The sequence below is a fragment of the Marmota monax genome, unplaced genomic scaffold, assembly GCF_021218885.2.
Source record: "Marmota monax isolate L192 unplaced genomic scaffold, Marmota_monax_Labrador192_F-V1.1 WCK01_AAM20220418_F8-fsc00195, whole genome shotgun sequence".
NCBI lineage: Eukaryota > Metazoa > Chordata > Mammalia > Rodentia > Sciuridae > Marmota > Marmota monax.
Window position 1 is genome coordinate 1190733 of NW_026691979.1, and position 22549 is coordinate 1213281.

Consider the following 22549-nt stretch of genomic DNA (forward strand, 5'->3'; position numbering starts at 1 on the left):
GCACATGTGCAGCCCGGGCATTGCCCACTCTTCACCTTCCTGGTCACTCCTAGGATTGCCCACCTGCTTCCAGCCTCTCAGAGCATAAGCAAGAAATGATCAAGATGAAAAAAATAAAGACATGATTTGCCCACTTCAGGTAATCTTTTACACATCCTGAAAAGGGCTGAAAGGAAAGATCACCCTTTAAAGGACGTGTCAAGGTGTTGCTTTTGGTGAAAAGGAGGGCAGTGACCATGGACTTCCGCGTTGATTCAAGATGTTCGATTCATTACTAATCAACCAATATCTACAGACTTTGTGATTTGTGGGGTTTTTTCCCTGTGTAATTAAAACAAAAGGGACAAAGAGAGTCTAGCTGCCCTAGAGACCTTCCATCCTTCCATGCTCTGGTATCCCTCCCTGAGAGTCATTTCTTTCCTTCCACAGGGCCGCTCCCACATTTCCTGCATGCCAGGAACTGTTCGTAGGTGGAACTACCCGTCCCCGCTGTGCATAGGTAGGTGACCCTTTGAAACCCTGGCCCCGGAGCGTGGAGCGGCACACGGCTGCCCCCTCCCCTTGGGGGCTCATGCGGGGCACTTCCTCACCTCTCCAAAGCATTTGTCACATGGTGATAATGACATAATGCAGTGGGGGCCTAGCAGGATACCCCAGCAGCACAGCAGCTCACCTTTGGGTCAGGCTACAGGGACGGGATGCTGGGTTCCCAGCTGAAGGCATCTGTCAAATTGAATTCTTATCAGTTTATGGGGATGAGGAGTGTAGCTGTTCTGAACCGAGCCGCTTTTTTACAAGGTACGGAGAATGGGTTTTCATTAAAAAGTCAACATGACCCATGATGAGCCTCAAAGATAGACATGAGCGATCCCAGGGGTTTGCAGACATTAATTTAAGGTCTGTTCACGCTCCAGAACATCAGAGTCAAAGTCTGTGAGAGGTGGTGTTTGTTTCCTAGCTCCTGGGAACCATCCTGCTAGCTCTTTGTCATCAGGATGCTAGTTAAGATTCTGCGGACAGATGTTCTCGGAGGCTTGGCCTCCTCAGCGCTGTTCTCAGAGCTTCACCGACACTGACCATCGTGAATGTCATAACAAGCCCGGGGCAGGTCAGGCAGTCTGCCAGGGCTCTGCAGCCGAGCTGGGGGTTTGCACCAGGATAGGTGGCAGGAGGCTTCTCACACTGGGGGTCTTCAGGGCATGGCCAGTGCCTTTAGTACCAAAACACCAGGAACCTGCACAAATGAGACACAGAGATCCTGCTCTAGTTTTTTAAAATAAACGCCTTGTCCTTTAGGAACACTGTGTTTAGTAATGATTCTAAGTGTGCTATTTACCCACAGCAAGGGTCAGACATGGGGGGGCTGCTGAGAGCAGGCAGGAGGTGGGTCACCAAAGGTGACAGGGGAGCCGAGAAGCGGACTGCAGCTGGACAATGCCTCTGAGCCTGTAGGAGACAGCCCAGTCCACGGTGGAGCTCTCAGATGGCAGGAAGCAGGGACTGGCCAGGCCCTGGAACTCTGTTTCAGGCTCCTCGTTGGCTTCTAGTTTCCAATGGGCAGCAAGAGTAAGAGCATCACAGCTTTTGCAACCAAGTTCCCACACAGCTGGCGATTTCCCGCACAACAGGAGACGGCCCCAGCCTCTGGGCCCCACAGTGACCTCCACACTAGCACCTGGCCTGTGTTCTACCCCGTCCTAGGTGCTGAGAGTGACACCCAGGCTGTGAGCCAGATGCTCCCGCGTGGCCCTGTCCCTCCCCAGCTCAGAGGTCATTGTCTTCTACCATCACCAGGACTTCATTTTCATTATGCTTGGAATCAAGTGGGTCTTCAAGACATGTCACTGATGAGCACTTGCCTTCCTGTTTCTGTCATCAGTCTGTCACTTTTCATGTATGTCCTCCCTGTCGCTGGACATGAGTCCTCTCCTGGAACTGGAGTGGCCCAGGGGAGGGATGCTGCTCCCCTGGAGCACCCTCAGCAGAGCCCACAGACTCACGCCCCAGACGCTGGCCCCGGACAGTGGCCTTGAGAGGCTGTGGAGAGGCTGTGGAGAGCCTGTGCTCTGAACCGCGGTGGGTGGACGTTGCCGAGGCCTTCTCTGGAGTCAGGACTCAGACCACAAAAAGAGACCTTTACGTTTCTTAACGTGTTTGAAATCCAGGACAGGAGCCTGCCTCGAGCAGTTCCAGACGCAGGAGGCCTGACTTCCACCTGCTTCTCACGTGCAATCTGTCGTCTTGGGGGGTCTGCTCACCTGGATGATCAAACCCAAGGCCCCTGCAGGCCCTGGGGGCTAGGCGAGGCATCCAGAGAACAGTGCTGGTGTTTGCAGGTCACAGGTGGCCAAGTGCCAGATTCCAGGGCTCCAACCTTCCTGGCCTGTGTGTTGTGAAGTCAGCGTGTTCTTTACAGGCAAATCGCACACATGTAGTCGAGCCCGCGAGCCAGCAGGGCAGGCCAAGTGCACACACCTGTCACACCCATCACAGACACCCGATTTCCTGGGGAGAGTGGTGGCTGCAAGCTGTGTCCCCAACTGGGAAGAAGTCTGAGGGCCAGGGGGGCTGGTGCCCTGGAGGGTCCTGGGAGAGCGAACAGGGCTGGAACCCTGTGGCTGGGCTGCTAGAACTTGAGGCCTGGCCCGACTCTCTCAAGGCTTGGCTTCATGGTCTGTCACATGGGGAAATCTTCGCTGCAGGCTTCAGGGCTGTGCTGAGGGTTGTGATGGTGGCTGTGACAGGGTGGGGCTCCTTTGTCCCAGCAGAGCAGGCCCCATGCAGCTAGTGATACACAGTGACTGAGGCCACCCCCGAGTCGTAGCTGAGGAGCCACAGCCACCTCCAGGCCTGCTGACACGCACCCCACTGAGGGTAAGACCTCCATGAGGTCCTCAGAGGCCAGGAGGCGCATCCTGGAAGACAGTCCTGGTCCTCCAAGGTGGGCCCTGCACCTGGAGCTGAGCCCCAGCAGCTGAGGCCTGCGCTGCGTTCCCAGCAGAAGGCCACTCTTCCTGGCAGGTCAAACAGAGCTGTGGCATGTGACACTCGGAGGGAGTGGCTTCCCTGAGACTCACAGCTGTTGTCCCCTTTACAGCCACCTGTGGAGGCACGCTGACCAGTCTGGGCGGAGTGATCCTGAGCCCCGGCTTCCCCGGCTCCTACCCCAACAACCTGGACTGCACCTGGAAGATCTCCCTGCCCATCGGCTACGGTGAGTGACCCACGACCTACTCCTCATCTGCAGAAGCAGGCTGACACAAATGTGCCCTGTCCTGTCACATGACATCATAAACTGAATGAGGGTCAGGGCTCAGCAAAACTTTGGCAGGAGAACTTGAGAACAGGAAGTTGTTTGAAAAATCGCCAGAGGACTCTTGATGAGAATTAGATCAGCCGGGTGATGACGAGGTAGGCACGGGGCCGCGTGCACCCTCATGAGGTGGCCACCTCTCTACCTACTCCAATCTGTCTCTGTGGTTCAGTCATGGTCAGTTTCTTTTGAACAATTTTGAAGATGTTCTTCAGGTTGTGGCACAGTTTAAACAGAATATATAAAATTTAGGCGGGAACAGTGGTGTATATCTATAATCCCAGCAACTCAGGAGGTTGAGGCAGGAGGATCATGAGTTCAAAGCCAGCCTCATCAAGTTGGTGAGGCACTAAGCAGCTCAGTGAGACCTTGTCTCTATATATAGTACAGAAAAGGACTGGGGACGTGGCCCATAGTTAAGTGCCCCAGAGATCAAGCTCTGATACCAAAAAAAAAAAAGAAAAAGAATATATAAACGTTAAACGTGAAAAGATAGTATTGCATTATTAGTTTTTTATTGTATATTATATTGATTATAGGTTTATTAAAATCTTTTAACATTCAGCTATTAACTCTCAGGTTTTTACTTTTAAGTAATTCATAATTCTGATGGTTGTGAACACTGACACTTACTCTGGCCTGTCCTGGGCACACTTGGCCTCGGTGAGACCTGGGCCTTCTGACCAGCCTGTCTCCGTCGCTCCCTGGCTCCCTCCCCTCTTTAGTCCACCCTTGGTCTTCCTTAGAGCATGCCGCAGGGCACGAGGTGGGTCCTCAGGGCATGTCCTGGGACATGGGAACTTGGGTACTATTAGTTGATTGAGAAATGAATAGACACATCAATGGAAATCATTGCTCCAAAAGGAGGTTGTGGTTTTTATTAAGTTTGTGAAACATTTTAATTTGTTTTTTCTAGATACACATGTCAGGAGAGAGTATTTTGACATATCATATCTACATGGAAAATAACTTCCCACCTTACAGTTGTCCATGATGTGAAGTTTTACTGGTCGTGTGTTCATATAGGAACATAGGAAAGTTATGTCTGATTAATTCCACTGTCTTTCCTTTTCCTGCACCCTCCCTTCCCTTGATTCCCCTTTGTCTAATCCAGTGAACTTCTATTCTCCCCACCCTTATTGTGTGTTAGTATCTGCATATCAGAGAGAACATTCAGCCCTTGGTTCTTAGGAATTAGCTTATTTCACTTACCACAATAGTCTCCAGTTCCATCCATTTACCAGCAAAAGTCATAAACTCACTCTTTTTATGACTGACTAATATTTCATTTTATATAAATGCCACATTCTCTTTATCCATTCAGCTGTTGAAGGGTAGCTAGGTTGGTTCCATAGCTTAGCTATTGTGAATTGAGTGCTATAAACATTGATGTGGCTGTGTCACTGTAGTATGCTGGTCTTAAGTCCTCTGGGTATACACCGAGGAGTGGGATAGCTGGGTCAGATGGTGGTTCCATTCCTAGTTTTCTGAGGAATCTCCATGCTGCTTTCCAGAGTGTTGGCACCACTTTGCAGTCCCATCAGCAGTGTCTGAGGTACCTTTTCCCCCACATTCTTGCCCACACTTCATACTTGTATTCTTGATAACTGTCATTCTGACTGGAATGAGCTGAAATCTCAGTGTATTTTTAGTTTTCATTTTTCTAATTGCTAGAGAAGTTGAACACTTTTTCATATGTTTGTTGACCATCTGTATTTCTTCTTCTGTGAAGTGTCTGTTCAGTTCCTTAGCCCATTTATTTGTTTTTTGGCGTTAAGTTTTCTGAGTTCTTTATGTGTCCTGGAGGTTAGTGCTCTATCTGGGGTGCAGGGGGAAAGACTTTCTCCCATTCTGGAGGCTCTCTTTCCACATTCTTGATTGTTTCCTTTGCTGTGAAGAGGCTTTTTAGTGATTCTATCCCATTTATTGATTCTTGATTTTATTTCTTGTGCTTTAGGAGTTTTATTGAGGAATTCAGATCCTAAGCCTACATGATGAAGGTGCAGGGTCTCCGGGCTAATTCCTAGGTCCTTGATCCACTGTGAGTTAAGTTTTGTGCAGGGTGAGAGGGGTTTAGTTTCATTTTTCTGCATGTGGATTTCCAGTTTTCCCAGCACCATTTGTTGAGAGGCTATCTTTTCTCCAAGGTATGTTTATGGCACCTTTGTCTAGTATGAGATAACTGCGTTTATGTGGGTTGGTCTCTGTGTCCTCTATTCTGTACCACTGGTCTACATGTCTGTTTGGGTGCCAATACCATGCTGTTTTTGTTATATGGCTCTGTAGTATAATAATCACTCTGGTATTATTATGTCTCCTGCTTCACTTTTCTTAATGAGGATTTTGTCTATTCCGGGCCTGTTATTTTTCCAAATGAATTTCATGATTGCTATTTCTAGTTCTATGAAGAATGTCATAGGGATTTCAATAGGAATTGCATTAAATGTATATAACACTTCTGGTAGTAAGGCCATTTTGACAATGTTAACTCTGACTATCCAAGAGCATGGGAGACCTATCCATCTTCTAAGGTCTTTTTCATTTCTTTCTTTAGTGTTCTGTAGTTTTCATTATAGAGGTCTTTCACCTCTTTTATTAGATTGATTCCCAAATATGTATATATTTTTGAGTCTATTGTGAATTGGGTAGTTTTCCTAAATCCCATTCAGTTGATTTACCATTGATGTATAGGAACACCACTGATTTATGGGAATTAATTTTATATCCTGCTACTTTAATAAATTCACTTATGAGTTCTAGAAGCTTTCTGGTGGAGGTTTTGGGGTCTTCTAAATATAGAATTATGTCATCAGCAAATAGGGATATTTGAGCTCTTCTTTTCCTACTTATATGTCTTTAATTTATTTCTCCTGCATAATTGCTTTGACTAGGGTTTCAATGACCATGTTGAATAGGAGTGACCTTACAGGGCATGTTTTTATATGTCTTGTTCCAGTTTTCAGAGGAATTGCTTTCAATTTTCCTCCATTTAGAATAATGCTGGCCTTGAGTTTAATGTTTACAGCTTTTACGATGTTGAGGTATGTTCCTACTTTCCCTAGTTTTCCTAGTGTTTTGAACATAAAGGGGTGCTGTATTTTGTCAAATATTTTTCTGCATCTGTTGAGATGATCATATGATTCCTGTCTTTAAGTCTATTGATGTGATGAATTATGTTTATTGATTTATTGATTTCCATATGTTGAATCAACCTTACATCCCAGGGATGAACCCCACTTCATCATGGCGAACTATCATTTTAATATGTTTTCTTATGCACTTTGCCAGTATTTTATTGAGATTTTTGCATCTATGTTCATCAGGGATATTGGTCTGAAGTTTTCTTTCCTTGATGTGTCTCTGTGTGGTTTTAGTATCAGAGTGATACTAGCTCCATAGAATGAGTTTAGAAGGGCTGCCACCTTTTCTATTTCATGGAATACTTTGAGGAGGATTAGTGTGAGTTCTCTGAAGGTCTGGAAGAACTCTACTGCGAGTCCATCTGGTCCTGGGCTTTCTTTGTTGGTAGGCTTTTGATGGTGTGTGCAATTTCATTGTTTGAGATCAATCTGTTTAAATTTTCTATGACCTCCTGATTTGATCTGGGTAGGTCATGTGATTCTAAAAATGTGTCGACGTCTTCAAGATTTTCTATTTTTTTGGAGTAGACATTTTCAAAATAGTTTCCGGTTATTGTCTGTATTTCAATAGTCTGTGGTGATATTTCCTTTTTCATCACAAATTTTATTAATTTGAGTTTTTTCCCCCTTTTTTCCCAGTTATGTTGGCTAAGGGTTTATCAATTTTATTTATTTTTTGAAAGAACAAACTTTTTATTTTGTGTATTTTTTAATGGTTTTTGTCTGTTTCAATCACATTGATTTCAGCTCTCATTTTAGTTACTTCCTGTCTTCTTTTGGCTAAGCTTTTCCCTGGAGAATGTGTACAGGAGTGTGGAAAGGCCAGGTGGGGGTCACTTGCTCAGCAGAGAGCCCTGGAGCGGGTGTCGTGGCCGGAGGACGTGGCCGGCTGGCTCAGGCGCACTGAGGGGAAGTGCTGTGGGCCAACGTGGGCTGTTGGACATGGAAGAGGGCTGCTGAGTAGCCCCGCGGGTTCGGCAGCTGCGTCATGACCAAGGGCTTCCTCAGGAGGCCACTGTGGTAGAGGAACACGAGGACCAAGCCCTCCCCAGGGCAGAGACCCTGGCTATGGCAAGTGTTTGTAGTGACTTTGCCTTTGCTTTGAGTTCTCCCTGGGGCCCGAGTGATTTTTCCAGTGTTTTACAGACTGTGAGAAATGTTACTCCCTTTCTTTCCATTGTGCCTGAGCTTTATGACCGGAAACTCTTGCGCTCCGAGTTCCACACGTTCCTACACGTGTTAGAGGTGGACTTCTCCCCTGGAACACCTGCCGTCCCCGCTCCCTCTCTCTCTTCCACACGAGTCTTTAAACGGGATCACGAGGCTTGCTGCAGCGCAGGCCTGGGTCTCAGCTGCATGGGACTCCCGTCTGGGTCGCCCGAGGGCATCTCAGAGCAGGTGTAGGTCCCCTCCTGGACCCAGCTGATTCCCAGCCCTGCCAGCACACCTGTTCTTTCTTTCTGACTCACCCTATTTTTGGCAGTAGGTTCTTCCCAGAATCCCCCAAACCATGAGCAAATATCAGATCTCCCCTGGGAATTTCGAACCATAAATTTGGGGTCAAAGCCTATGATCAAACTCTCCAAAAGTTTCCTGTGAGAAGACTGGGAACGCATCTCACGCGGCCACGATGCCTTTAACCGTACGTTCTCCCTCTTGGACCTCCTACATGGTTTCCTATTGGCATCCACACTGCAGGAGGGTTCTGGAACATTCCCTGTAATTAAAACTCGAGAAAGGGCCCAGATCTCCCAATGGGACAAGCAGGGAGAATGGGAAGCTGAGTGGGTATTTCTGCTGTTGTCACATTAAAAATCCAGGTGGAAACTCTGCTGCTAGGGTATCAGGGTCATCAAGTTGGAAAATAGGAGTGGAAAGACTGCTCCCCCCATACCAGGAGACGCGTGCAGGTGACAGGCAATGCCACTCAGCCCCAGGGAAGCGGAGACTGCCAGGCTTCCACAAAGCACGTACGGCAGGAAGTGTCTCTCCAACATACATTGAAAGATCACTTGTCCTCTAAATAAGATGAGAAATGCCCCAGGATGTTCATAAGAGTCTTTCCAGTTTTGCTTATTTAATATAAATTGGCTTGGTGAGGACATTGTGATCACTGGCCTTTGGACTTTGGCAGATTGGAATTCAGGGTGGGGTATCACTGAGACTTCAAGGTGACTCATGCAGGACATCTCTGTCCTCTGGACTGTTTCTAAGTGAAGTTTCTGTTCCTTGGCCTCTACAGTGGGCCATGTTCCTGCATCTGGCTGGGGTGAGCCAGGCTTCAGGTGTGACTGCTCTCCTGGTCCTCATGAGTGACTCCAGGGACGACGCACCAACTGCTCTCCCGAGTGGGGACCTCATGGGTGTGGGGGTGGAGTGACTGTCAGCCTCAAGCCCACCCCAGCCATCCCTGGGCCAGCACCGGCCAACACTGATGGAACGGGTGAGAGTGACAGGTGGTGGTGGCATGGTGGGTGAGAGTGACGGGTGGTGGTGGCATGGTGAGAAGCTCCCCACCCGCTTCTCCACTGTCATTCTGGTGTCAGCCCCTTCCGTGCTGCCTCGAGGTGACAGGAAGGCTCTCCAATCCATCCAGGGACCTGATAGACAGGCAGCTCATGTGCGGGTTGCTCCTGATTTGATTTGGGGGTTTAGAGAGTGGAAATCTTCGCTTTGTCAATTACCAGTGGCATAAACTTTCACGGGTTGCAAAAATGTTCCTGCACCCGGTTTTCATTAAAAAGGGCAGAATATAGCGCCCTCCTCTAGGTGTTTTGAAGTGGCTATGGCCTGACCTCGAGCCACCTCATTGACCTGTTAAGGTCTGTGGTAGCAGAGCCAAATTCCGCTGTCTTGTGCGACTTTTCTTTTCTTTTTACAAACTTAGGCTGCAGTTGTGTGTTGCGTTGGTGAAGTTGAACCGACTATGAACTTCTGCTCTTATTTTCTTAAAAATGTCTAGAGGCACAGTTGACAGAAATGTCACCAAGTTTCTTTTTTTTTCTTTTTTTTAAAATCTTGATCTTTCATTTTTCAAAATCAGTGTACTAAGGTTGCACAAAACACCACCCCAGGCCTGAGGACCCTCTGGTACGGCAGGGAAGGATGGGAGTCTAGAGGAGGTGTGCCAAACCCACAGAGGACCAGGCAGGGCAGTTAATATCCACAGCTTCTGTCAACTAAAAATGAAGGTCTGACTCTGAAGTCGTGGTCACATTACTATTCAAGGGTCTGTCAAAGCCCAGAGGCAAAAGTCCTTTGAGCAGGTGACTCTGTTGGCACTCGATTTCCAAAATGTAACTACCATATGAAAATGGGTTGTGTAAGTCTCACTGCAGACCGGCATTGGGACTGGCTTTCTTGTTGTAATAACATAGTTTCAAGTCACTCTGCGAGATAATGAAGGATAACGAGGCCGGGCTCATTCTAATCCCTTCAATCAGGCTCTGTGATGTCAACTGGATGCAATTTGCTGAAACTTAGATAGCGGAATGATTCTACTTTAAACCAGATTAGAGCTGGGCCGCCTTCTAGTTCCTGATGGGTATTAGGTAGTTTGATGTGTGGCTGGATACTTTATCCTGCTTAAAATGGTAATTTTGTTCACGATATTATAATCGTCATAATTCCATTTCCATTTCATATTTAATTCCAAGTGAGTAAAAAGCCACTTGCACTGTATCCTACACGGGAAATGCTGCCGACTTCCGTGTTCCTACCCTCGCTCGGATGTCGTCCTTCATTCCTTTCTTGACTGTGTCATTCCACAGGTTTCAAAATGTTTCTGGGTGGGGTGCCACCCTCGTCACGCCCTCAGAGGAGCACATTCTTGCCATCCCCTTGTTGGCTGGTCTTCATGGCCTACTCTTGCCCTTGTTTCCCGCTTTCTCTGGCCCCTGTTGGACATCCAGGGACGGCTGGGGGCTCCGTGGGTGGCTTCTGGTTGCTCTTCTCTGTCTCCCTAGTCCACCTGCCGTGAGACCTGTGATGGCCACTGAGGAATTGCTGCAGCTGTGTCAGTATCCTGAAGAGCACACTCACACACACTCACACACACTCACACACACACCCACTCTCACACTCACATTCACACACTCACACTACATACACACACATACACACTCACACATACTCACACATAAATACACACACTCTCACACTCATACACACACTCTCACAACCACACACACTCTCTCACACACACACATACACACTCACACACTCACACACACTCACACACACACTCACACACATACACACACTCACACAGACACACACACACTCACACTCACAAACACACACAACTCTCTCACACATACACACTCTCACACACATACACACACAGACACACACACTCACACTCAAACACACTCACACAACTCTCACACATACACACTCTCACACACATACACTCATACACACACCCACACACACTCACTCTCACACACACCCACTCTCACACTCACATTCACACACACACACTCACACTCACATACACACACATACCTCCACACACTCACACATAAACACCCACACTCTCACACTCATACACACACTCGCTCACACACACCCACACACACTCGCTCACACACACTCTCTCACACACTCACATTCACACACACTAATCACACACTCACACACACACACACACTAACACAGATATACACACACTCACAGACTCACACACACTCACACACTCCACGCACACACACACACACACACACACACACCCTCTCTCTCTCCTCAGGGCTCTTCACATGGTTCACTCATTAGTAACAAAGTGCATTTCTACTTCTCCAGAGGAAGCTGCTCAGCTGAGCAATCCTAAGGAGGCAAGTCGGATGCTGGCCTGCGGCCTGCTGAGGGGTCATCTGGCTGAGCTGTCACACAGGGTGGGGAACAGCACAGACTTCTGTGTGTTTGCCTGCCTCTCAACTTCTTTTGACCAAATGCATTTGCTAAAATTTAGGGGGGAAGTGTTTATTGGCAGCTGCAGTTCAGCCAAGAGCAAGATTTGGCGTTTACAAACATTTGCGGAAACGTTTTGAGATTAAAGGGTTCCTTTGTCTTGGTTGTGCACAGCAGAGGATGTCAGATGGCCAAGACCACTGCAGAGGGCTGTCCCAGCCGGGCTCCTCAGGTGCGACCTGTACAGACCAGGGCCCCGAGCAGGAATCCAGTAGTTCCTCCTAAACAGAGCTGCAGGGTCTCCTTCTCTTCTGCGGTCACCTCTCCAGCCTCTTCCTGAAGTCGTCCCTATTCTGCTTCCTGTCCTTCCTCTTCTAGCTAAGCTGAATACAGGCCATTTTCTCCAGAGCAGTGGGTGGCTTTAACTTCACGAGACCGTGAGCTCTGGTCCAGCCTGTTTCATGCTGACCACAGAAGTGAGGGTGTCGTCGGCCGGAGCACCTGGACCTCACTCTGGTCTCCCCGGGTTACAGTGACCATCCTAACCCCTGAGCCCTCGTCGTCCCCCTGGAAGAGTGCTGGAATAGCCACGGTCACCTGTGGGGTCTGGGAGAGGAGCTGGCCAGCTGGGTCTCGGGTCTGAGAGGGGCCGTTTTTGTCCTTTTGCTCCCCCTCAGAACACCTTCCCGTGAAGGAGGGTCTTCTCCTGTGCGACTCCCAGTTTCCCTCCATGCTGCTGGCTTCCCCTGCACTCTTCCTTGACCTTCTCTTCTAAACCCCACCGATTGGTGGTGTGGTGACCCTGGTTCCTTGGACACAGGGAAGCCATGTTCCCTGAGATCCCCTTCGCATCTGCACTCGGGCAGGACAGGCCATTCTAGGGACCACGATAGGTTTGATGGAAAACAGGAGTGAAGTTCTCAGCCATGGGAAGCAGGAGGGGCTGGGCTCAGCCCAGGGCAGGCGCTGCACAGCACGGGAGAGGCCCTGTCCCTGATCCCCAGCGCGGCATTAGGGGAAAAGCTAACTGATGACCTCTGCTGGCCAGCATGGGAGAGGCCCTGTCCCTGATCCCCAGCGCGGCATTAGGGAAAAAAGGAGAGAAGCTATTCCCAGTAAACCTTCCCATGTGAGCTGTACTGGCCTCAGCTGAGATTTTACTGCCCACCTTCTTCACTGGATCACATGGATGTGTGCAATGACCACTGTCTTTGAAGTGCTAATATACTTTTTAAACAAATTGAAATGTTTTGGACACTGCAGTAAGTTTCCAAATGTCTCAGCACCATAGCAAGTTTCTCTCTTGATTTCGACTTTCTTCCAAACTTTAGCCATAGTTTATTTCATGCCTAGATCAACATGATACCAGAGATGTTGCTTATCTGGACAATCTTTGGGTATGTTGGGCTAGGCCAGGATGTTGTTGAATTTTGAGTTACAGTAGAGTTCATCATACTGGGTTTCTTATAAATATTTAAATATTACTAATCTGCTTTGTTTACATAATGCAACTGAAAATGACCACCTGTTGAGATAATAAATCTCTTGTACAAAGGTGTGATCATCAGTTAGCTTAAAAGGAACTTTTAAAGTTTGTTGCGTATTTTTTTCAAAGGATGTTGGCTTCTCCCTTGACAGAGCTTTATGTATAATTTATGTATAATTCCACCTGGAGTTTAAGGCTGTAATAACTATGATAGCAACTGGAAGAAACCATGCCGTGAGCATGTGTGCTAATCACTGTCCTCAGGACTGTACCTGTGTGCCTCTGTGCAGCATGCCGGCCACATTCATAGTCCACAGTGGTTGACCCATGGACATTAATTGATCCAGGATAAAGATCACACATCCACAGGTGGGAGAGGTGAACCAAGTGCATGTTCCCCTCCAGTGAGTTACTGTGTCATAGAAAAACACAATTACAGTCGCTGTTGATAAGCATGAATTTTATGAGTTTGTAAACTGTCAATAATTTGCCTGTTTTTACATAGGTGCACACATCCAATTTCTGAATTTCTCTACTGAAGCTAACCATGACTACCTGGAAATTCAAAATGGACCTTACCACACCAGCCCAATGATTGGGCAGTTCAGTGGCACAGATCTGCCCTTGGCTTTGCTGAGCACAACGCACGAGACCCTCATCCGCTTTTATAGTGACCATTCACAAAACCGGCAAGGGTTTAAACTCACTTACCAAGGTAAGGAACCAAAAATATAAATGTGTGAATACGCTTTTATATTTAAATTGAATTTTAATGTAAGTCTCCCTGACTGGTTGAGACTGGCACAGCCAGGTTAACGTTCATGTTGGGTTCTAATGGGTGGCAGAGCCATGTTTGTCATCAGGCTGAGGACACACAGCACCCAGGAAGAGCAGGCAGGAGCAGCTCCAGCGGGGCTCCCACAGCCCCCTCCCACACCCCTCCCCACACACCCCCTCCCACACCCCCTCCCACCACACACCCCCCACACCCCCTCCCCCCACACCCCCTCCCACCACACACCCCTCCCACACCCCCTCCCCCCCACACCCCCTCCCACCACACACCCCCCCACACCCTGGTGCCTCTCCTGCCTTCCCAGCCACAGAGCCTCTCTCCACTCGTGTCCCTGTGGGACCTGGAGTCCTCTGGCATGTGGGTCAGGCCACAGTGGCACTGGAGCTGGCAGTGTCCCCTACACATGCCAACATGTGATGCTCAGGTGGCCACAGGCATTGCTCGGGTCAGGCTGAGATCAGGAGAGAGAAAACAGAGCTTGGACTCTGCCCCTCCATTCACCATCCTAATGTGGAATCTCCCATGTTATCAAAGCATTTTGACACGTGAAAAAGTTCGGCATTTTCATTTCATGTGAAGTAATTTATCTGGCCTTTCCTTGGCGGTTGTTAGATCAAATGAAACTGGAAATATCAAGCGCAGCCTATCTTCCTTTTCCATGTGGCTTAGCCTTCCTTGACTTTACACACCGACCTCAGAACAGCTTTAATAACTGATTACGGAAGGAGGCTGCGTTCCATGTTCAAGTGTAGACCTAATTCTCCCCACACTGTGGCATAGGCTGGTCTCCTGGGAGGGAACGGAGGCTCCCCGGGGACCTGCAGGGCTTCAGCAGACCCCACAGGCCACGCACCAGTCCTCACTGCTCCCAGCTTGCTTTGTCACCCTCCTTGGCAGATGCATCACTTCTTACTTGAAAGGCATTTGCACACACCCATGTGCACACATATGCACACACTCACATTTCAAACACACATGGCACCCGTGCACACACCCACACTCATGCACATGCAAACCTGCCCATGTATGCACACACACGTACACATGCACATACGTGTGCACACGTACATGCATATACTTGAACGCACATGTGCATGCACACACATGCACACAGCCACATATGCACACGGAAAACCTCAGAGAGAAAGCAACTTCCCCTCACAAAGTGGCTGTGGTCCACCTGCACGGGCACCGTCTTGCTCTTCCTCCTCTGGGAAGGACGAGTGCTCCTGCTCCAGCTGCAGGTGGCCTGGGCCTGCATGTGTCACCTGCCTTCAGAGGCCCTGGGCGTGGCCTCTCCTGCCACATTACAGCATGCCTGTCCAGATCTTTCCCAACAGTGCTCCAAGTATGTGCAGACTGCTCTCTCTCTCTCTCTCTCTCTCTCTCTCTCTCTCTCTCTCTCTCTCTCTCACACACACACACACACACACACACACACACCCCACAAGTGCACTTGATCAGGAAGAGGTGGTGAGGTGCTGTGACAGCAGCTTTCTCCTGGCTGCGCCCTGGGCTTGTTGTCCACCCGTCAAACTTACCTATGCCCACCTAAAATCCACGTGTAAGTCCACACACACTGTCCTAGTGAGGCTCAGCCACCCTCAAAACACAAACAGAGAAGACTCCAGCAAGTCCAGGGCGAGTTCCAGGAGCTGCAGAGGCCATGCTCTGCCTACTGACAGCAGCATGGACGGCCGCTCTGGTGCACTCTCCTCAAGCTGAGGTCCTGGCCCCTGCCCCTGCCCGGGAAGCGTGGCTGCCCTGCCTTGTGGCGTGGGGCCTGCTTGACTTAGTTGACATATTTTTACAGTTTGGTGGAGACATCAAATCTCATTTTCTTCTGCTGCAGCTGTCTTGTTGAATTTGTTTTAAAGGGATTTTGTGGTCACTTCTAGTGTGTTATGGGCCCTGGGTGTGGCCCTCCTCATTTCCAAAGCACCTAAAACTCTTATCAGGAGTCTCCTCCTCATGAAGTTGAGGCCAAGGGGCAGGGAGGGGCGGAGTGAATACCAGTGGGAATATTTTTAAAAATTTGAAAGTAGAAATTTAAAGTTCTTCCATATGGCATTGATATGTAAATGTCTTGGGGCTTAAATCATTGCCCCTTCAGGCAGCATTTTGTATTTTAAAACAAGTCTTTAGAAACATTAATCTAAAAATTTCCATCTTGAAAGGGAGCAGCCCCTGGCTAGAGCACCCCCTCTGACCGCGCCTGCCCCTGGCAAGAAGCATCTGGGTTTGGATGGCGTCGGTGTGAAGGGTCTCCTAGGACCCTCATTTCCTGGGCCTCTCTTGATTGCCAGGATCTTGGCACTGGTCTCTGGGGACACTCCTGCCTGGCAGGTGATGGGGTGGGGCAGACCTGATACTGGGGGTGCTCGTCTGCAGCCCAGCAGCCCCGTCTGGCCGTGAGCAGCAGGCTCTTCCTGCACCCAGGGCTCCCCATGGCTTCTGTCAGGGACCTTGGGACAGTTCTCCTCTGGGCTCAAGGTTGTGCGTTTGCCTCAGATTGTCTCTGGTCCTCTCAGGCCGCACCAGCCAGCAGGGTGGACCACCAGATGCCATGTTTGCTCTCCAGCATCTCCCAGAGAAGAAGTGCACTTCCTCCCATCGCCAGGGCTGCAGGAGCCCAGCTCCCACAGAGGGACAGGGCCCTATTTGCATAGGGGACACATTCCAAAGGGTTCTTCTAGCCCCTGAGAAAGTCCTAGGTGGTAAAGCTGGTGAGAGGCTTTGATGAGGATTTTCATCTCAAGGGAGAGGTTTTCCAAAAGGTCTTGATCAAGTCCATCAGAAGCCCCTCCTCTGTCCCCAGGCTGATGCAGTCTTTCAGGCGTGCTCTGGTGAAACCTGCACAGGGGGACTGCCCCCATCACCTGGAGGTGGCTGTTGCACCTCCAGTGTCAGGGCCACAGTCAGGCAAGACTTGGGGACAGGGCTGAGCCTCCCAGTTCCATTCACAGGCCTGTGTTTTAGGAGCTTGCTCGCTGACCACGCTCGCTGACAGGAAAGCTGGGAGAGAGTCGCTTCTGGTTTTGCAGCCCAGACACATCTCCCCAGCCCCCCAGCAGGCTCTGCTCCAGAAGAGGGGGCCCAGTGCAGGATGAGTGGGAGGGCTGCCATAGTCACCCCACACTCCTACCCTCCAAGGTTTACTCTGAATAATCTCACTCTGAGAGAACTCAGCTGAAGGACTCATAACAGTTCAGATTTCTGGCTTCAATTTAAAATCAACTTACGACATTGTAAACATTTCCTAGAGAAGGTCTCCAGGCCACTTCCGTGATGTACACATTCAGTGATTCAGACTGGGGGATGGCACCAGAAGATCTCAGAAATGACCATTTCCCAAATTCCCAAGTGAATTACAACTCCAACAGAGAGCACCTGGAAGAGGCTTTGGATCACTTCTTTTTCTTAAAATTTATTTATTTACTTAACTTGTTATACATGAGAGCAGAATGCGTTTCGATTCATAGGACACACACAGACCAGTTTTCCTGTCTCTGGTTGTTCACAACACAGAGTCGCACCATCCGTGGCTTCATGCCTGTACTTAGGGTGGATGAATCACTTCTTTAAAAACCCCTGTTCCTGCTCATGGGCAGAATCGCAGCCTCTGGGACCCGAGTTCCCTATGCTTCTCTTTTACTGGCAAAGCAATTAAGCTTTTTTCCCTTTTTCTTAAAAGTGTGTCCTCCTTACTGGATTGGCACTGGGGACAAGGACTGACTGTGGTAACATAGGTGGGCAGTGAGGGGTCCCCGGTGTGAACGCACCTCTCCTTCCCGTTGTTCTCACTTCTCCCCACGTCTCCTCAGTTCCTACTGAAGTGGGTTCTATTAAAGTAAAGCATTTCTCTGGCCAAAGTGGTGCACACCTGTCATCCCAATGGTTTGGGAGGCTGAGGCAGGAGGATAGTGAGTTCAAAGCCAGACTCAGCAGATCAGCGAGACCCTAAGAAACTTGGTAAGGCCCAGTTTCAAAATTAAAAAAAAAAAGGACTGAGGATGTGGCCCAGTGGTTAAGTATCCCTGGGTTCAATCCCTGGTACCCAAAACTAAATAAAGTAATTAATTAATTAATTACATTTTTATTAATAGCTTTTTATTCCTGATCATCATATTAAACTAGATTATTACAGGTAAATCTCATTTTAATTAACATCTTAAAATCTGAGCCAATAAGAAAAGTATAACAATTATATATTTCAAACTATTAGCTACCACCTAATTGGTCTATTTTAATTGACAGTAAAAAATTTTGAGAAGTCATTTCCATTTTGAATATTTTTAATTCTGTATTCAACATTCCTCTTTTCTTCCCTTAACAATACCACAAAAACTCAAATATGCATTCCCTTTCTAGTATGATTTGCCATGTAGTTTTCAAATTTGCTTCTCTCAAATAATTTCTAAACTCCATAGTTAAAAGGAATGTGAAGAATTTTGTTGGTTTTCTCTTGATGTTTTCCAGGTAGCTATGTAAACATAATTCCAAAAGCTACTGATCATTTTAACTTGAAAAGAGTTAAAATAGTAGTTCGCAAACAAACTCCACCAAAAATATACTTGTAGAAATTGCCTAGATCAAAGGTCCACTGCCGTGGGTTCCTGTTTTAGAAATTGCCCAGGTTTAGCCCTAGGCCATACGTGAGGTGCCATAGGGCCACCACCCTCCCTTCCCTCTTGCTTCATGAGCATCTGGAAGTCTCTGGCCTGCACCTGCAGTGGGGCCCCCTGGGGTCAGCTCAGGCCCTCTCCAGAGTCAGCTACCTGTCTGCCGAGCTCCTGGATGTCCTGTGGCCTTTGGACATGTGGATCTGTGAGTCCCCATGGAAGATAAGCACCTTCTGATTGATACCCAACTCTGAGTCCTCCAAGTACAAAAATCACTTGAAAACATCTTTGTTACAAATGAGAGTTATAAGTGAGAGATATAAAATCATTAAATAAAAAACAAGAACATAAATTTGGGGTGTTCCAATTTCTGGTAGGCTATGATATCTAACAGAGAATAATTAGATCGCTTAGTAGTGTCTGTTATTTTATAAAATGTATAGCCTGGGAAAGTGACAGCTCTGATTTGTAGGTCGCATAGACATTTCCAGCTTCCACTTAAGATTCATCGGCTCCGGTTCTAATTAACCACCCTGCTGCCTGCCATTCACAGATGATTCTTGTCATTCTCAATGATGTCTGGGCCGTGCACCATATTCTTCAGCCTTGTCATTTATTTATGACCATGTAAAGGTCAAAGACATTTTTGACGCAGCTGTCTTGAAGTTAAATGACTTGTAAGGAACTTTGTTAAGTTTGTGAAGTTCACGTGCCCCCTTCCCAACTCAAGAGCTGCGAAACAGATTACCACAGAAGTGCTTCCCAGCTGAATGGACGGTGGTCCAAAGAGCAGCAGATAGTGAAGGGTGACTACAGGGCTCACTGTCACCGTAACACTCAACACTTAAACCCCTGATGTGAATATGGCCGAGACTGATGGGTGCAAATCCCAAGTTATTTTCCCAGATCCACATGAAGGAATCCTTTTGGGAGATACAATTCTGGATGCCATTTTGTTTCATGGCTCTAGCATGGCTGATTGGAACTTAGATTTGATAATACTTGTGAAGGTTTGGTGCACTAACAGTTTTGGTCTCATTTCCTTTGGGTTTGGTGGTTCTGTCTTTGGACATACTGAGTCTCTGTGTCTGTTTTTGTCCCCTGCATGATAAAGCACTTACAGCCTGGGGACGGAACTGTCCAGTGCTGACAGTCTTAAAGGTGATTTTAAGTACTTTAGCCATAGAAAGTTAAAAAGATCTTTGTTTTCCAGAGGTCTACTCTTTTCGTCCTGCTTTTGCTAGATATGTGCCAGACATACGTCATTTTTAGAAGACAATAGGTTATGGTAAATCTGATATTCATCACTATAGTCCCAAAGCTGTGGGTTCTGTGTGAATCAGGTTTATGGGAAGTGGGCTGTTTAGTGGACACCAATTTTCCCTTCAGGAGCAGCAACTAAACCACCTTTATGTAGAGCGGGCAGCTGGGGACTTGGTTCTGATTACAAGCTCGCAGCTCTCCCTTAGTGCATGTCATCGTAGCCATTGCGAATGGCGGGAGTGGGGATACTGTACCTGTGGGATATTCTACGGGCAGCCAGTCATGATGCAGATGCCATCAAGAAAAGAAGGAGCACTCCTGAGTAACTAGGAGAGCAGCCTACAGCTGTGACGCAGAGCCTCATGGGCGAGAAGCTGGAAACAGCCTGCATGCTCCACCTCAACCTGGTTGTTGACATGGACGCTGTAAGGCCTGGACCTTCTCCTCTGGGTTCACATACCCCGATGTGAACTTCGCTGCAGTGAAGTTAATCACCCCACAAACTGCCCAAGGAGGTAGGGGACTGCGCATATTCATTTGCCTAGGACTGTGTTCTGCAGATGTCTGTGCTGAACCCCGCTGCCTGCTGTGCATGCATACCAGCAATGCCCATCACCAGTGCCCGGTTCACTGTGTGTGGTCACTGATGCCCGTGAGGCACCTCCACGGCACTGCTAAGTCGTGAGCAAAGTTTTCCACTGAAGATCATATTATACTTAATGCAGTTTTGAGAAATGAGTTTGGGGCTATGGAAAAGAAAGATACTGGGTCTCAAAGAGGAAGCTCCATGGAGCTGTTGGAATGCAGGAGATGCCCGGGAACCTTGAAATGCGAAGCAAGCAGCTGGTTCTGGTAGGCCAGCCCCTGTCCCGGCAGGAACATTGCTGAAGGTCAGAGCCCAGCCTGGACTGTCCACGCCATCTAAGTGCACAGGTCTGCAGAGCAATCTCAGCCATACGCACTGGGCCTCTCTCTAGGACATGTGGCCCTGCTGCAGGAACAGCCTCCTGTGGCCTTCTGTGGTGCGCTGGGTTAGGGTGGCCGGGGAGCAGCGCAGCAGGGGAACAGAGATATGGGGGTGCTGGGTGCATGCGTCAGGGCGAGCGAGACAGGCCTGCACTTGGCCCTACGCTCTGGCGTTCTGCACACGCTCACTAGCAGATCCTCTGAGTGTCTGGTCTTTCAAGTACCATGTGAGAGCTCCAACTAACCGCGCTGAGGGCCGGCCCTGTAGCCATCACCTCTGCAGGAGACCCTTACGGAAGGCTCTGGGCAGCTGACTCAGTAGTCCTGTGTGCAATCCAGCTTTGCCAAAAGCAGCACTAGAACACCCACTTGGCAATTAGACCCTTGTTATAAATGGTATTTCAAGATGACAAACCACATGTGTGCATGCATGGGTAGGCACATTCATTCTCTGGTTGCCAATTTGTCTTCGGTCTCCATACTGATTCTCAGGGCCACTCATCCAAAGAAAGCTCCGGGTTAGCAAGTCCCTCAGCATCAACAGCTGCCCCTGCTTCGTGGTACAGTGGGCCATGCCTACTGACTCCTGTGCTCTCCAGCTGCTTGTCAGCTGGGGTCAGACGTGGTGACACTGCGCGTATGATAACCATTACAACCTGGGGGCACTGAAAGGTGGGCCTGCGGCTACAGGTGGGATCCACCCATTTTGAGCTGTTGTCAGCCACGGATCTCACAACACTGGGCGTCTAGAGAACTCACATTCCTGTGTGTGTGTGGACACAGGGGCTCCTGGATTCTGACATGCTCATGGCCTGAGGCCCATCATGAGCTGGAAATGCACTCAGTGCCCCTTGTCTGTGTGGCACCAGGGTCCAGCACAAGCCCCCTGGAGGGTCATGACCAGAGGCCCTTGGCCAGGCTCACGGCGGCCACCAGCATCAGGAGAGGATCCTGCCGCACATCACTAACCCAGGAGAAGATGGAATGAGAGCCAGAGTGTGGCGGAACTTCCACACCATTGCCAAGTCAAAAGCCTGGAGCTGCACATAGCAGCTTGGGGCTGTGTGTGTGTGTGTGTGCGCGTGCGTGTGCGCGCGTAAGACTGAGCAAAGTGACTGTGTGGCACCTGAGTCCATACATCATAATTTGCTGAGACATTTGGATTACTCTAGTGTAAATAAGTCTGCAATTAACATGTTTAAACATTCAGCTTTTCTTCTCTGAAGGTTCCCAGAGCAGCGATCCCTGTAAATGTCATTACTTCCTAGGCTAAGCCTTAAACCCAGTTTTCCTGCAGCATTGTTCACTCTGCTTTTGTAGAGGGTCCCTGATCATGTGGCCATCAGTGAGTCATCCAGATGACCTAATATCATTGTATATGGTTATTTTAAGGAGAAAACATGCCCTTTTAGAAGTTCCCGAAATGTAGAAAACGTAGGAATGGTGGTGAAACTTCACGTCTCCCTAGGACTCAGCATTCGGCAGGTGTTGAGGAAGCCCTGCTCTGCTGACTGGCAAGAGCCCCCGTCCTGCACACCCTGATTGTCCCGGCAGACATCTGGCCATGGTGGTCCACCTTGGGTTATCCCGACTAGACCGTGAATACAGCCAGTTCCTGCTCTGTGCCCTCTGGTTGTGTTGTGTTCTAAGACTCTGTGTGGACCTCCACCAGCTCCTCCGGCCCTGCGAGCTGCCTGCTCCCTTTGTCCCCTCACTCCTGTCCCTCCCCTCCACTTCAGGCAGTTAAATCAGAAAGTCCAAAATCCAGAAAGCCCCCAGCAGGCGCTGTAGAGAGAATGATCTCTCAGTGTGCGTTCACAGATTTCAGATAACCCACCCTCTTCCAGGTGCTGATGGCTAAACTGTCCACCTGCAGGGTTGGAATTTTCTTCCAGGCCATTCCCTAGGGCCAGCTCTCTGGGGTCCCTGCATCTTTGGTCACTGCTCTGTTTGCCGTCAGTCCTATAGAGTCACCAGTCCTTTCTGTTTCACTGGGTCCCGGGGGTCCTGGGTAGCTGGCCTGAAGGTGGTGGCGTGGCTCCCAGCAGCTTCCTC

At 48.8% G+C, this 22549-nt stretch overlaps 1 protein-coding gene across 2 annotated transcripts in view; it reads left to right on the plus strand.

The window, feature by feature from the left end:
• The window catches only part of Csmd1 (CUB and Sushi multiple domains 1), a 1167250-nt gene that overhangs the window by 1012120 nt on the left and 132581 nt on the right, over positions 1 to 22549 (plus strand). For both annotated transcript variants that reach the window (XM_058580132.1, XM_058580135.1), the window contains exons 37-39: positions 430 to 499; positions 3098 to 3214; positions 13353 to 13562. In XM_058580132.1, coding sequence (XP_058436115.1) covers positions 430 to 499; positions 3098 to 3214; positions 13353 to 13562 — 397 coding nt within the window. The remainder of the gene's footprint in view (positions 1 to 429; positions 500 to 3097; positions 3215 to 13352; positions 13563 to 22549) is intronic.